The sequence below is a fragment of the Eptesicus fuscus genome, chromosome 21, assembly GCF_027574615.1.
Source record: "Eptesicus fuscus isolate TK198812 chromosome 21, DD_ASM_mEF_20220401, whole genome shotgun sequence".
NCBI classification, from domain to species: Eukaryota; Metazoa; Chordata; class Mammalia; order Chiroptera; family Vespertilionidae; genus Eptesicus; species Eptesicus fuscus.
Genome location: NC_072493.1, coordinates 23,665,591 through 23,681,391, shown reverse-complemented (window position 1 = coordinate 23,681,391; position 15,801 = coordinate 23,665,591). Strand labels below are relative to the sequence as shown.

General features: G+C 58.5%; 1 protein-coding gene across 1 annotated transcript in view; it reads left to right on the top strand.

Moving 5' to 3' along the window:
- The first annotated feature begins 7,624 nt into the window (after positions 1-7,624).
- ZFPM1 (zinc finger protein, FOG family member 1) overlaps positions 7,625-15,801 on the top strand; it is a 71,175-nt gene continuing 62,998 nt past the window's right edge. Inside the window, exon 1 of the mRNA XM_054710859.1 lies at positions 7,625-7,989. Within this exon, the coding sequence (XP_054566834.1) occupies positions 7,950-7,989 (40 nt within the window). The 5' untranslated portion in view covers positions 7,625-7,949. The remainder of the gene's footprint in view (positions 7,990-15,801) is intronic.

The following is a 15,801-nucleotide window of genomic DNA, read 5'->3' as shown; positions in this document are numbered from 1 at the left end:
GCCTGCCCGGCTCACTTCATCCCGCCAGGCCTTTGCCTGTGCATTTCCCTCCACCAGGAACGCCCTTCCCAGGTCCTCTTCCTAAGTCTTAGCCCCTCCCATTGGTGTGCCCCCAGCCCCAGGTGGGCAGCCATGAGGGAGTCACGACTGGGTGCTCGCATTCCTGGGTGCCCCCATTTAGCCCACCATACCTCTGGCAAGGCCTGGGGCCAGCACCATCTGTATCACCTGGGAACATGGTGGACATTCCAGGCTCTGCCCAAATTTCAATCAGTCAGATGCTCTGGGGTGGGTGAGCAGTCTGTGATGTCACATGCCCTTGGGGTGCTGATGCTCACAATATTTGGGAACCTATCATGGCTCCAGTCTGCTCAGGGACTGGTGTGAACAAGACACCCCACTCCTGCGGCAGTAACCCCGTCCTGCAGCCAGAGCCCCCAGCGTGCACATGCCCAACTGGCCAGCAGGTGGCAGCATTTGTCCAGCAGGCTGGGCACCTAGGCCACTGGCAGCTGGACTCTAGGCCTAGAGTCACCCACCACTTTCACATGCAAACACAACAGACACACGCCATAGCCCCACCCCCTTCCACCTTACCAACAGGTTCAGAAACCCAAGCTTACTGCACATATGTGTGCACCCCTCCATAGCCTTACACACGCCGGCGCGGCATGCAGCCCCACACACCAGCAAACATGGGACTTGCCCAGACACACTGAGACATGAGTGATTGTGGGTATGTCTAGGAGGACCTGGCCCTTGAGAGGTCCCCAGGCGCATCCCAAAGTGCCTGCTTGAGCCATGGAGTGGGCTGGATGAGGATGGGCGAGGGTTTGGGCAGGAGCAGGGCCACTGCTCCCTGAGGACCTGAGGAAGTGCCTGGCCATCCTGCAGCTGAGAAAACAGCATAGACCCCCCCACACACACACACACACACACACACACACACACACACACCCCGCCCCTGAATGTCCTCAGGCGGTGCTGCTGCTTCTGCCCTGGTTCACCATCTAGGAAGCCTGCAGGGTTCCTCCAGGGGCTGCCCTGAGGCAGGCAGGGGTAGGCAGAGGGTGTGCTAGCAGAAAGTAACACAAATGTCTGCATTGTCCAACTGCATCCTCCAATAGGCCCCAAAACCTGACCCCAATAACCTCTCTGCCCCACCAGCTCAGAGACAAGCAGGAAAGAAGATGGTGCTTATGAGCAAGTGAGAAAGTGCAGGTGGAGGGGAGAGGCTGGGAGAGAGAAAGAGCAGGGGTTGCCTGGACTTAGGTGGTGAAGGCAGCCAGAGGAAGAGCAGCTGGTGGTGGAGTGGCAGGCCAGCCTCCATCCCCCCAGACACCATAAAGGGGGAGCTTTGCTAGGCACATCCGCCCGGGGAACTGGCTAGAGAATGTTACTCAAAGTGGGCTTACCTCAGCTTCTGGGGCCACAAAGGCCAGAGAGAGTCTCCTGGGAAACTGTGTAGATGGCCATGTGCACACAGTGGGAAGAACCCAGTGGAAAGGATCCCACAGAGCTGGCCTCAGAGAAGCAGACATCCACCAGGGAAGGGCGAATCCTTGGCACTCCGGAGTGGCCATTGTCAGGATTCCTTGAAGCACCCCCGATGAGGGGATACGACTTGGAGACTCATTTGTCCTCCCTATGTCACCTATGAATGTGCTGCACGTGGGCTCTGAAAATCCACCCCTGAGACCACAGGACTCCTGTTTCTATGCCGGTCCAGTGGGTGGGCAGCACATTTCTTGCAGAAGCCTGACCGCAAGGCCCGAGGTCCTGCTGCTGTGGGAATGGTGGCCCCAAGCAGCCACACTGAGCCCCTCGGGGCCATCTCTCTTTTCCGCCCACTCTGGGCCTGGGCGCCCAAGGCCATGGCCTCTTTCCCACAGGACACTGTCTACCTCACTGGCTGGCTGGTATGGCCTTGTGGGCTGCAGCTCAAGGCCACAGGCCTCCGCCCCAGAGCCCCCAGGTAGAGAGGAGACAGGACTAGGCCTCCCAAGGGCCAAGGTTTAGCTGGACCTAAACAAACTGCACCTTTGCCTGCCCTGCCGAGAGACCCCCAGAACCATGCCTGGGGCCTAGGAGGGAGACAGGTGTGTTCAGCCACAGGACAGGCTCTGGGCTGGGAGACAGCAGACCTCAGGCTCATAGCCATCCGCACCTCAGTTTTCCCACTCATTAAATTGGCACAGTTACCAAAAACCCTTCCAGCCATGACACTTGGAGACTCTTAGGCCTAAGTGTTGTGGCTAGACGGGTGGGTCTCACTCCTCTGCCCTCCGCTCCCCCAGCATGCACCTGGCTCTTCCTTCAGGTGTGTACTCAGATGACACCTCCTATCTGTAGCCTCTCCTGTTTAAGGTGGCAACTGCACCCCCGGTGCCCCGGCAGGCCCCCACCCTGCTTTATAGCATGTTCGACCTTCTGGTGTGCCCCAGGGCCCAGCCCTTAATTGTGGCTATTGGCCTCCTGCTGCTAGACTCTTGTGTGTGTGTGTTCACGGTTTTACCTTTAGTGACTAGAGTAGGAGCTCAATACATGTTTGTAGGTGGGAAGAAGTGAAGAAGGGACAAGGGAGAAAGGAAGGGAGCAGAGGAGGAGAGAAGGGAACAGGATGAGAGAGGGGAGAGGGGAGAGGGGAAGGGAAGAGGAGAGGGGAGTGGAGAAGGGGGAAAGAAGGAGAAAGAAAGAAAGTCTTCCTGTGGGTAAGTGTGCATTTCCTCTCTGGTGATATAACCACGTAACCCCAGCTCTCAGAGTTGGGAAATGTCCAGCTAATACTTCCTTCCAGATAACACTTGCTCCCGGTACTGCCTTGCCTCATGGGGTCAATGGGCCACACTTGGGCAGCTGCATGAAACCGTGGCTCTTGCTAATACCCAAGGACCTAGGACGGTCTCCAGGCAACAGCCTTTGTGCCCAAGGATATCAGAGGGAGTGGCTTGTTAGAGATGCTAGCTTTATAGAGAACCACCATGCCCAGGAGAAGGGGCTTATCTGGTGTGGTCCCGGGACGACTCTCTCTACTGTCCCTCAGATGGAATCCAGAACTGCCTGAGTCCAGTCTCCAAGCCAGAGCCACCCACCCACACTGGGGGCAGCCAAGGCAGCACCCCCCGCCCCCGACCTGCTCCCACCAGCCTGGGGGTGCCCAGACAGCATCTAGTTGTCTTTAGGCCAACTCCTTCTCTGCCCCTTTTGCAGGCAGCCTCCTGATTCCTAACTTAATTTATTTTGACATCCTTGCTGCCTTTTGACCTCCTTACGGAGTCATGTGGTGCTTAAAACTCATTATCCCCCCATTGAAACAGGAAGTTAATTAAACCCTTCACAGAGCCAGTGTTGATGAATGTCAGGATGGGCCCCTGATGCAGCTACCCAGCGTCCTTAGGCTGACCTGCAGAGCTAGGGAGGGAGCCGGGGCGGGGGGGAGGGGAGGGAGGAGCGGCGCAGGGGGGAGAGTAAGGCCTGGCCCTGGGACAGACTGGCCCCCTTCCCTCCAATGCAGCAACCAATGTTCATTCTGGAGCAGAGGGTGTGGATTTCCTAGGGAGAATCCAGCTCTGCCACTTACCTGCTGTGTGGCCTTGGGCAAGTGACTTCACTTCTCTAAGCCTCAGTTTACTCGTCTGGCAAATGGAAATTCTAACAGTCTTTCAAAGAGCCATTATAAGCAGACGGTGCATTGATCTGTATTAGTGCCCAGCACAGGGCCTGGCACCGAGGAACCCTCCATGACATTACTCTCATGGCTGCTAGTGTAAGATGACAGAGCACTGAGTGCTGCAGAAAGGCCTCTGGTCCCCACAAGCTGGAGCAGAGAGGAAAGGCCGAGTCTTGTCTGAGAGCAGTCAGGGGCTTCCCTGAGGAAGGGAAGTGGGAGGGAAGTACCAGGCAGTGGGCGAGAAGGGTGCATGTGGCAGCAGGACCAGCTTTCGCAAAGGCTCAGCCTGCAGGACACCTGGACTTGAGTACAAGGAGGTTCAGAAAAGAGGGTAAGAGCAGGGCAGGCCAGGGCAGAGGTTATCACCAGCAACGGGGTCAGGAGTGGCTCTGGGGGACCAGTGGGGTGGGGACAGTGGTTGGGGTGGTGACTGAGGGAGGCTTGGAGCACGATGGGGTGGTGGCGATGTGCCAGGGGGCATTTTGGAGCTATGAAGAGGTGAAGTCACAAACAGTGGAGGGACAGGGAAGCTCTCCGTGGGCCTGGTGTCCGGAGACCCTTCATCTAGCCTGGCCTGGGGACCTGCTCTGTGCCATAGTCTGCTGTAGCCCGAATCCTTTGAGACCCCACCCTCAGCCCTCCCTGCCTTTGCACTTACTCTTCCCTCAGCTGAGAATGCTCTTCTCCCATCACTCTTTTTTGTGCGTCCTCTTTATTCTTCAATGTCCATCTTAAGTTTATAGAACGTTCTGTGGCTTCCTGGGTCATAGCCCAGCAATCAGTGCAGGGCCTGGCATGCAGGAGATGCCACAATTAGTTCCTTCCCCCACCCATAGCAACTGACCAGCCATGGGCCACCCTCCTCTGGAGTTAACCTGCCTGGGGTTACAGGAAACTGCCACTTCTGAGCTGGAGGACCACCCTGAGCCTTAGTGCCTTCCTCACTGCCACCAGAGCCTTGAGCACTGTGGCCAGGCCCAGCTCTGCCACTTTCTGCCTGGTGACCCTAACGGCTGTAACCAGCAGAGGGTTGCACAAAGACTTCGTGAAAGAATATGAACCAGCCCAAAGAAAGGGCTTAGAAAATGCTCGTGATGGACCATGACATCACCCCTAGAATGCGCGTCCAGGACAGAGCCATGCTCAGGAGCCTTTCCTGGGACCAGACACCCTTGGAACTTCCTGGGAGGCCTCCAGGGAGCCTATTAGCCTTGGAATCCAGTGAGCAGGGGAACAGTCAGGCCTTGGTCAAGGCAGCCCAGCTCCATGCAAAGCCCCTCCCAACTCCACAGCAAGCGTTGACAGCCCCTCCCCCCGCCCCCCCCCCTGCCCCCATTGAGACTGAATGCAATTCTGTTTACTCCACTAATGACTTTTGGATGTGAATCCTGGCACTCCTCACAGTCACACAGGGACAGGTGGAAATCAGAGTTCACAATGGGCAGCCCATGGGGATGGAGGTGGCCAGGTGAGACACCTTCAGCAGCCCTACACCCTGCTCCTCCTCCAGACAGCCTTCCCTGACTTCCCCAGGCAGAGGCAGTTGCTCCCACTCTGGACACACCCAGGCCTTCCTTTCAACAACACTTTTTGTTCTTCTTTCCTCAATATAGCTCCATTATCAACAGACCTCCTCTGAGGCCACAGTAGTGTGTTCAAGGTCCTATGGCATCACCGCTGATCACCAGCGAGGCAGTTTCCTCCTCTGTATAATGGGGTAAAGATAGTCCCTGCAGGGCAGGTGGAGAGAAAAAGCAGAGAAGGAAAGTGCTCCAGAAACAGCTCTCACCTGGGTTTGGGCTGCTATGGCACTTCATGGGCCTGTGACCTGTGCAGGTACACGAGGCCTACAGCACTTGGGAAGATCCTGCACTTGGTTTAACACGCTGCTGTTGCCGCCCTGAAATTCTTACTCTTTGAACAAGGGGCCCCACATTTTCGTTTTGCGCAGGGCCTCAAAAATGATGTAGCTAGTCCTGGTCAGCAGGTTCTGTTTCTCACCTGCCTCTGCTCCTAAGTCTCTGGGTGATTTGAATGTGTTTCTCCTCTTGGGGCCACAGTTTATGGGCAAAGAAGTGGCCAAAGTGATGCCTATCTTCTCATCCTGCACCCTAGACAGATATCACTAATGGATCATGGCTCTTTCTCCTGCTGACCCTCAAGATCCTCCTTAACAGATAGATCTCCAGCCATTTCAGGAGCACCAACCTGGGTGTGCATGGAGCCCCAGACACAACCCATAGCCACCTCCTCCAAGAATCCCTCTGACTCCCAAGTCCCCATCTTTGAGAAGGTAGTAAAGCCCAACGGGAAGCACAGATAGGTGGGGTGCCTCATTCAGTGGACAAACACTATGGGAGCCTTGGGCTGAGTGAACCAGTCAGCCATGGACCCTGAGCTCCTCAGTGAGGGGGTACAGCACCAGGCAGCTGTAGGAAGGCTATACCCACTGGCTCTGGGTAGGAAGCTGTGTGACCCTTGGGCAAGTCTCTTGGCCTCCTAGCCTTAGTGTTTCTGTCTGTCCAGTGGCAGTGAGTGGTCCCAGGGTGGACCTCAGCCTCCTGCCCTGCCTGCCACTCTACTGCCCAGAGACCCCCTGAGAGTAGTGACAGGGCAGGGGAGAGTGCCTAGGCTCTAGGGATAACCCTTCTCCTTACCCATGGAGTGGGGGCAAAGGTAACAGAAGTCAGAATGATGTGGGGGCTCTCACAGGCATGGGGCTCAGCATTCAGCCAGCCTTGGCATGTGACAGTGGTGATGATTATCTGCCACTAGATGGGTGGGGCTCTTTAGAAAAAATCTTCCTGGTAGCCCTGGGGCCCTACTAACTCCCTATTTCTTGGGAATATAAGAGGGGGCAGGCATCTAATTCAGGCCAAGAACATTCAAATAAAAGAATACAATTGTGCTCCTGTTGGGCAACCTTAATGCTGTGTGACCTTGAGCAAGGCTCACTGGAAATGGGGGCCTCTGGGATCCCATAAACATATCCCAAAGGACAAGAGGGTCATCTCTATTTCCAGGATTGGAACAGACAGTACTGACCCTGGGACCCTCGCTCCTTTCCGACTGCCCAGGCGGGAGGGGCGCAGAGATTCGCTCAACCGGCTGAGGGGCCGGCTTCCCGGGCCTCCATCAGGGCGCCCCGCAGAGGAGAGGCTCCGGAGGGGTGACATCCATGACTGCTGGGAGAGGGGCAGGGACAGGGGCAGGGACAGGCCCCTAGCTTCCGCAACCTCCAAGATTTCCTGCCAGATCTCAGTCCGAGGGAGGAGGACCCGAGGTCCCAGCTTTCCATTTGGGGGTCTCGGCCACTGGGGTGGCGGACCCTGGGGATATCGCTTCCACCGAGATTCGGAAGAAAGCCCCCACCAGCCAGAGCTGGCTCCACACCTCAAATCGGATCCAAGACAAATGTGAGGTGTCAGGGCATTGAGCTTCCCCCGCAGGCTTAGGAGCGCGCAAACCGGAGGACCTGAGGGCGGAGTTACAGAGTAGGGGGCGGGGCCATAAGAGGCCGGGGCGGAGCCAGCCTCTGGGGCGGAGGCGGGGCGGGGCCTTAGCGTCTAGGGGCTAAACCAGGTCCCGTCAGGCTTTGGGGCAGGGCCAGCGCTGAGGGGCGGGTCCACAGAGGCCCGGAGCACGCCGGTTGCAATGCCGCGGCGCGGCGAGACGGAATAGGTCGCCGAGTCCCAGAGAGGCCTGAGGACAAAGCTTCAGGGCCGAAGGAGGAGTCGAGGCCTGAGGTCTACACAGGGCTGTGGGCGGGCCTCTGGGCGGGGCCTGTGCCTCTGGGCGGGGCCGCGGCGCTGAGGGAGGGGCGGGGCCAACTCTGTGCAGGCCTGGGCGGGCCCTCGGCGCCGGGGGCGGGGCCGGAGGCGCGGCGCCAGTGACCAGCAGGTCCCGCCCCTCCCGGCCCGCCCTCCCGGAGCGCCCGGGTCCTGGCCTCCCGGTTCGCTGTGTGCTGCCCGCAGGTTCCATTGAGAAAAGCTGAGCGGCGGCGGCGGCGGCGGCGGCGTCTGCGCGGGAGCCGAGGACCGGCAGCAGCCCGCCGCCCGCCGCCCCGGCGGTCCGCGCGCTTGCAGCGCCGGGGCCGAGCCTCCGGTTTCCGCAGCGGCTCCGAGCCGGCCGCGGCGGGCTGGGGGCGCGGGCCGGGGCGGCTGTGGAGCGCGGGGGCCGAGGGCATGAGCCGTCCCGTGGCTCCGCTGCGCCCCCGCCGCCCGCCGCCGCCCGCCAGGGGCTAGAGGCGGCCGCCGGGAGGGCACGCGGCGCCGGAGACATGTCCAGAAGGAAACAGAGCAATCCCCGGCAGATTAAGCGTGAGTCAAACTTTGCCCGCTCGCCCGCCGTCCCCGACCCCCGTCGTCCCCCACCCGCCCCCCGCCCGCCCTGCTCTGCCCGCTCCGCCGGCGACCTTCACCCCGCGCCGCGCCCCCCCGCGCTCTGTGCCAAGCGCGCCGCAATCTAATCTCCGCGGCGGGCTGGGCCCCCGCGTCTCGGCTTGGCACCGGGGGTCTGGCCGGGAGGGGTGTCCGCCCAAACAGTCAGGATCTGAGTGGCTGGGGGCGCGCCCAACTCGTGGCGGACCCCTCCCCCACATCCCCGAGATGGTGCGGCGATAAGGCGGCCCCGATCTGGGCTCAGATAAAGTTTAAAATATTCCATTCTGCAAGTCCCATCCTGATAAGATCACTCTGTCGGGACGGGCTGAAATTGTGATCTTATCTCGCGCAGTTGACTCTCCCAGGCTTTGTATCTAGAGGGAGAAAGAGAGACCTGGGAGGAAGAGGGGACACCCGAGGCCGCGTGGAAATGCATGGTCAAGTGGCGGGGACCCGCTGGCGCCCACTACCACTCCCGCTGGCCAAAGAGCCACGTGGCTTGCGGGGGGTGGGGCGGGGGCGTGCAGCTACTCAGACCCCTGTGTCCTGTAGCCCTGGTTTCAAACTCCAGCCTTCCATGCCTGCAGACAGCCTCTTGGAGGTCCGACCCGGTCAAGGCCGCACCGGCAGCAGAAGGTGCGCTCGGATGCCTGCGGGAACACCCACCACCCCTCCAAGTCAAAAAAGAGGCTCCCTCCCCCCCCCCCCCCCGCCAGGGTCGCCCCTGTGCGCGTCCAAGTTTCTCTCCCATCCGCCCTGAGGGCCTCTCCCCGGGGGTCTAGGTGGCCACTGAGTTCACACTGCTGATGCCCCAGCGGTAAGAGCGCCCCGCACTCTCGGGGGCCACGCGGCTGCGGGAAGAGCCACAGAGCTAGTGCACAGGAAGCGCGGCTCCCCGCCCCACGCCAATAATAACTTGGAGCTTCGGCATCCAGGGCGGAGGCGCGGGACTTCCTCCTGGGGGTCGCATCTCCCAGGCCAGACAGACGGCCAGGTAGTCGGGGCCAGCCCGCTGCCCAGCCCCAGGCAGTGGGCACTGCCACTTCTGTTCGCCTGACCATTGCTACCAGAGCCGACTATGCGAACTCCTGGGGGAGTGTCTACTCCCGAGGTTCGGGGGAGGGGGGAACGCAAGGAGGAATCCGGATTCCCGTAATCTGACTCCCTCAATGTGCAAGTGGGACCTATTTTCAGAAAGTCGCCTTCTATCAAGTCAACTCAAGTATTAAAACCACCCACAGGTCCCGATCTGCGTGCGTTCTCTGGTTTCTTTTTCCCCTCCTCCCTTGTGCGCTACTGATCGGTCTGTTCTCGTGTGTGCGTATGTGTATGTGTTTCAGCGTGATGAGAAATGCAGATAGCGCGGGCAGGGAGATCGCAGGTTGGGAACCGATCGCCAGTGCCGATAAGGCCCAGAGCGGGGCGAGCGCCCTGGCCAGCTGGGTCGGCCGAGCGGTGCGCTTTAGGGACGGGGACTGCAGCTCGCACAAGGGTGAGCCCCCGCGGCCCACCCTCGATGCTCCCTAGACCCAGGCAGAGGCGGGGGCCGGGCCTGGGAGGCGGGGCCGGGCACTCTCCCTGCCGCCCGCGGCCCCGGGAGCCTCCTCCCCGTGGCAGATCTTGGCGCGTTAAGATGCAAGCGCTGATTGTCACCAAGCGGCGGCGCCCGCCCGCCTGCCCTCTGCCCGCGGCTGTGCGTGCAGCCCTCGCAGCTGTGCGCCCGCCACACTGGCCTCACCTGCAACCAGGCCGCGGGGAGGCTGAGCTCGTGGGGCCGCCGTCCCCCGCTCCCTCACCAAAGCCGGGGCGCAGCTGCCCGCGCCTCTGTGTGCCTTTTGTTCCGCGCAGAGATAGATGTGCCGCGCTGATAAGGCGAGTAACCGATGGCGGCGGCGATAGGCGCTTCCATTTATTAACTTCAAACGTGGGAGCGGGGGAGGGCGAGGCGGGAGCGCGGCCTTGGCCGGCCAGATGGCTGACACGATAGGCCCGGCTGCGCTGGCGGGGAGCGCTGGGCAGAACGAGGCCCGGGACCCCTGGTCCCCCCACCCCTCTGAGCTTCCCTCCCGCCCGGGTCGATGTGAGCTCTGATAAACGCCGGGGCCGGTCGGCCGGATGGTGATCGCCAAGAACGATAAGAGTCCTTATCTATGGCCACCAGGCCCCGCCGGTTCAAGGCAACAACAGAGAGGGGGTGTCACGCCTGGGCGAGTGGGGGCCTCGGACGTGGGCAGGGGTAGGAGCCGTGGGCCTGTGTCCTCGCCAGGGATAGTCTGGGCGAGTTTTCATCCCAAACACACTTAATTGCCAAGAAGTTGATTCTCCCCCTGCGGGTGGTACAGTCCGTCAAAATGAAAGGAAAGTGACTGTGCTGGCCAGGATGGGGGAGGCGGGGAGGATACCCCGCCCCTGATTTCTATTAGATGGTGTGAGACAGCCAGAGGTGGGGTTGGCACCTCCAGCAGGAGATAGGGTGTTTTTCCTCTTGAATCATGTTAGGGTTGGTGTCGTTTCTGGCGAGTGTGAGGTGTAACCTGCTTGGAGTTTACTTGAAAACACACACACACACACACACAACGTGGTTTCTATTGCCCAGGCTGAGTTTTGGGGGACCCAGTATGCTGGTTTCTTTTTTAGCGTGTCCCCCAAATTAGGAGAGAAGGTCTGTGTACATGTGTACATCTGTCTTGATTCACTCAGAATGTCTTTATTGAGCACTTGCTGTATGCAAGCACTGGGTCACACCACATTGGGGAGATGGGAGTGGGTGAGACTGGGAGCAGTGTGGGAAGTCAAGACAAGGTAAGGGGTAGAGAACAGATGGGTATTCAGGGACACTTTCTGGAATGGGGGTTAGGCAGAGGCTAGCCATGGGTTGCCCCAGGGACAAGGGACAGTCCTCACTTTCCAACTCTGAAAAATGGGATGATGATTCCTGGCTGTTGAGGGGAATAAAGGGCCGAGAGTCACAAGATTCTAGGGAAGGGATGGCCTGTGTGAGGAGGCAAGAATGAGGTCGGGAGGGTGGGGCTGGGCCTCAGTTTCCCTTTCTGAAAAAATGCGGATAGGAGTGAACCCCCAGGTTAGATGGGCTGTCCAGGGGCCACAGAGTCCCTTTATAGTGGGAAAGCCCTTGGGGACCATGGATCCAGATACAAGGTGGAAACCGAAGTCAGCCAAGGAAGAGACTTCCAGAAGAGGCTGGGCTTTGTCTGGCCGGACAGCCCCCCCCCCCCCCCCCCCCCCCAGTCCCAGCCCCAACAGTTACTCCAGCTCCATCTCAGATGATGGTGTTTTTCACACATTCTCAGAGTTTGATTAAACAAATTATTGGTGGCCACAGGATGACTAATTTACTCCGAGCTTCAAAGTCACCCGCCTGCTCTCCGAAGCAGCCTGACGCCCACCCATAGGACTGGCTATGCCTTCTGGCGAGGGCCAGTTCCAGGAGAGCCTGGGTTAGGCCCCAGAAGGAAACGAGGTGGTCTCTGTGTACATTTTCATGAATGTAAGCACAATGATCTGCACAGGGCCATGCACACTTTCTTTCCGTGTGTGGGAGGCACCTGGAGTCTGCCTGGCTCCCAGGGGCCACCTAGAAATGCCACTGTGGTGGCAGAGAAGCTGGAAAAGAGGCATCTGTGGCAACCTCGCTGCCCCTGACTTGAACCACCGTTGGCAGGTTACCTTACCTTCCACAGCCTCTGAAAAACGGGTGTGACTGTGCCTGCTGTCCAGAGGTTGACAGGCACTAAGTTCAGCCTTCAGCTGGCTTTGGCCCCCTCCCAAGCACCCTGGGGGCATGGGGATTGAGCTGTAGTGAGCAAAGGGGACAGAGGATTTAGAGACCCGGAAGGATTTGCTCACAGTGCCTGCCCCTGAACCTGGACTTGAACAGGGCTCTCGTGCACCTGAGAACTCAGCCTCTCCCTCCTGATGGTGGGACTTCACCCGGCTCTGGACCATTCCTGGTTTTCCTTTATTCTTGGGCCTCAGGAAACATAGTCAGCTCACTTGTTAATAATAACAACATAAATAATAGCTAATCCAGAGTTTACTCTGTGCCACACTACATAGTAACTTAAAGCAGGTCCTGTTCGTATCGCCATTTATATCTAAAGAAACTGAATCACGAAGAGGTCAAGTTTCTCACCCAAGAAAGTGGCAGAGCGAGAATTGAAATACAGGCAGCTTGGCCCCTCACTCTGAACCAGTATGTCTGAACATCACGATGCTTTCTTGAAGTTCTCTCTTCTCTACCTGTCTCTGGGCTTCTCAGGGCCTCAGTCTCCACACCTGTAGAATGGGCCTTTGGGAGCAGTGACACTCCGGGGTCTTTCCCAGCCCTGCCCTTGCTGCATCTCCCATGGCCTCCTTCCTGAGACATTCCTGTGCAGGAGTGGTCCCCGAGGAGACTTTACCCAGCTCTACCCGGGGGCCTGAGCCTGGCCTAGTCCCGGCCGCCCAGCCAGCCCCTCCCCGGAGGTCACCGGGAGCCCAGCATGGCACCAGCACCGCCAGCAATTTAAATGGGTCAGTTGGGGAAGAAAGGAGGAGGGAATGCGATGCCATTAATTGTACCCCTTATCTCCTGTTTCTATGCCAACCAGACGTTCCTGGGGCTTGACGGGCTCGTGAATAATACTCCCGGCCAGCCTATCTGCCATCGACAGGCCTCCTCCTGGAGGCAGCTGTTGCCTCGCCGATTGGTATCACCTACCTCATAGACCCAGGCCTGGGCCCTCACATAGGATGGCCGAGCCACACTCGGGCACCTGGCTGGGCTCCCGTCCACTCAGCCACCATACCGCTGGATCTTCCTGGACCTGTCCTTGGCTACTGTCCCCATTTCACAGAGGGGGAAACTGAGGCCACAGCCACATGTGTGTTCTCTGGACCTAGTCTGCTGTTCCCCATTCAGGCAGGAGTGGCCTGGGGAAAGGGTATTCTACCTGCAGAGGGAGTCATCCTCCATATCTCCTGGCCCTCTGTGGGCCTCAGTGTCCTTGGCTGTGGCAGAACGGGGCAGGTGGTCCCACTGGTAAGAGACCAGCTTCCTTCAAGCTGCACTGCGTGTGGCCCTATGAGAAGAGGAGAGCCTGCACTTGCGGCAGTTCCCATCAGGGCTGAGCCCCCACCAGGGCTGTTCACAACCAGAAACTCCGAGGAGATATCTCTCTCTCTCTCTCTCTCTCTCTCTCTCTCTCTCTCTCTCTCTGGTCCCTTCTAGCCTCAGTGCCTTTGCACAGCTGCTCAGGTCTCCACTCAGAGCCCCTCACAGGCAGATCATTTCTCACCTCCACACCCCACCCTTCCCACAGAGACCTCATTAGTCTGTTTGATCGCTCACTGCCTGGGAGAGGGGACTGAGTCTGTTCTGTCCCCACAAAGAGAGCCTTCCAGAACTCTGTCGGATAAATGATCATATGGATACATGACATGAAATGGACATGGCTGGGATCCCAGCTGTACCACTTAGTGGCCATGGGACTAGGGGCAATGCCCACCCCATGCGAGCCCCGTTTTCCCCATCTACAAAACCAGGTGATGGCATTGCTGGCCCCTGAGTACCACTGTGAGGATCAAAGAGAAATACACATTATCAGAAACAACTGCTATGAACCATCCTCCTCCTCCTTCTCCTCCTCCACAGTGTCTCTGGTCATTCAGGTCAGATCTGTAGTTTCCAGCTTATGTGAGATGGAGAAATCCCTTTTCCCAAACTCCCAGAGAGTAAAACACCTACAGGGCTCTGCCTGGGAAGATCTCCTGCCCACTCTCTGGCCCTATGGCCCACAGAGCTCTCTGTGCCAGGCCCCTGGTGACCAGCCACCCCTCTTCCTAGCTGGCTCATTCCCCCACGACTTGCCAAGTGAGTACCCAAGCTGTGCAATCTTGGCACATTGCTTGCCCTCTCTGGGCTGGAGTCTTTCCTTTGTTAGAAGAGAAGGGAAGAGGAGGGGCTGTGCTGGTGAGTGGTCAGTGATATTCCTCTGCCTCCCCCTACCACCTCCTCACCTCCCTAACTGAACTCTGGATGGGTCTAGGCCAAGCCATGCCAGAGTTGAGAGGCCACAGGGCCAGGCAGCCAAATGAGAGTCTCCTGTGTCCCTGTGCCCATTTCACAGATGAAGCGGGAACTAGAGGCCTAAAGAGGGAGGTGGGCTTACCAAGTGTTCCCAGCCAGCAACTGCCTGGGCCAGGAGAAAAGCAGTGGGCCTGGGAGAGCGGGTCCGGGAGGAGCGGGGGATCTCTGCAGGAAGGCAGCCTTAGTGGTTGCTGTCAGGGTACCAGGCAGCATCCGTGTGGTGCTCCCTCTCTGCTTCAGTTTGCCCATTGGTTCAGTGGGCACATCCCAGTTCAATGTCCTAGTTTTCAGATGAGGACATGAGACCACAAGAGTTCAAGACTTGAGTCCTGGCTTGGGGCAAGGAGGAAAAAGGGGAGATGGTCAAGTTCTGAAAGAGGCCTGGGTCCCCGCCTTTCATCTCAACACACAGCTTCCCAGCTGAGCATGTGGACGAGTGTCCTCCATCCTTAGCCCTAGTTCTCTCATGTGTAGAATGTCTACAGCACCGTGCCTGCTCCAGGGGCTATGCTGAGAGCTCACAATGGCTGGGACACAGCAGCAACAGTTGGAGCATACCTGAGGTCCCAGGTTGGGTAGGGACCTAAGCTTTGTGCTGCTGAGTAACACGTTGCTTCATGGGACCACCAGGTGGGCTAAGGACAGAGACTCTTTTCTTAGGGGCCTCTGGATTCCATCCTCACCCCCATCTTCCACATCAGGGAGCCAGGGCTCAGAGTTCCAGGCCTGGGCCACACTCCAAGGGCTGTGGGCTGCAGACCAGCCCTCATCTCCAGAGTGGGAGACCACTGTAGTGGGGTCCACTGCTCAGCCTTGAGTCCTGGCCTCATTGTGACCCTGGGGCAAGTGGCTTCTCTCATGCCTCAGTTTCTACTTTTGAAGAAAGAGCTTAATAAGAGCAGATTCCTCCTAGGGCCTTCATGAGGAGTCCATGAAATCCCAGGTGCAAACTGTGAAGAGCTGACCTGGGTTTGTGTTCTGGGTGGACACTGGGGCCCTAAGAGCTGCTGGCTATATTACTGATATTTTGCCAGATACCCCAAGAGCCCATCACTCAACACAGAGCCCTAACTTCTGCCTTCCTCTCCTTTGGATGTTCGTTTTTTAAAATGGAGGGATTTGTGGGCAGGGGTGCCCTGACTATACCACGCCCTCGGCTGGGTCGGCCCCACACTCAAGCCCTCTCAGTCCTTTCCTGCACAGGGATCTTACCAGCTGTTATGTTCATCGTCGTTGGTTGACCCATTTTACAGGTGAGAAAACTGAGGCCCTGGGAGACTGTAACATGTCTGGGTCTGTGACATAGAGGTGGGCAGAGGTTTATCTGGGCAGTGCCAGCTCAGCCCTCCAGGCCATCTGCCCCAGTGTTTGTATCCTCCTGAGGCCTCTTCAGCTCCCCCACCTCTCCTTCCCCTTCCTCACAGCCCCATGTTTGGGAGAAGGCAGTGGCCCCGCTGGGACAGGAATGTGGTAGCTGACCTTGGGCCAGAGCCTGGTAAGGCAGATAAGAAGGCCCTCCCCTTGGCCTCCTGTCCCTCCATTCTGTCCTCCCTTGGCTGAGAGGCTGTGGACTCTCAGAATTTTGTTTTCCTCACCTGTAAAAAGGTGCTGGGGTGCTGGGGTGCAGTTTCCATGAGCCCAGGCCTGGTCAGAGCCCAGCC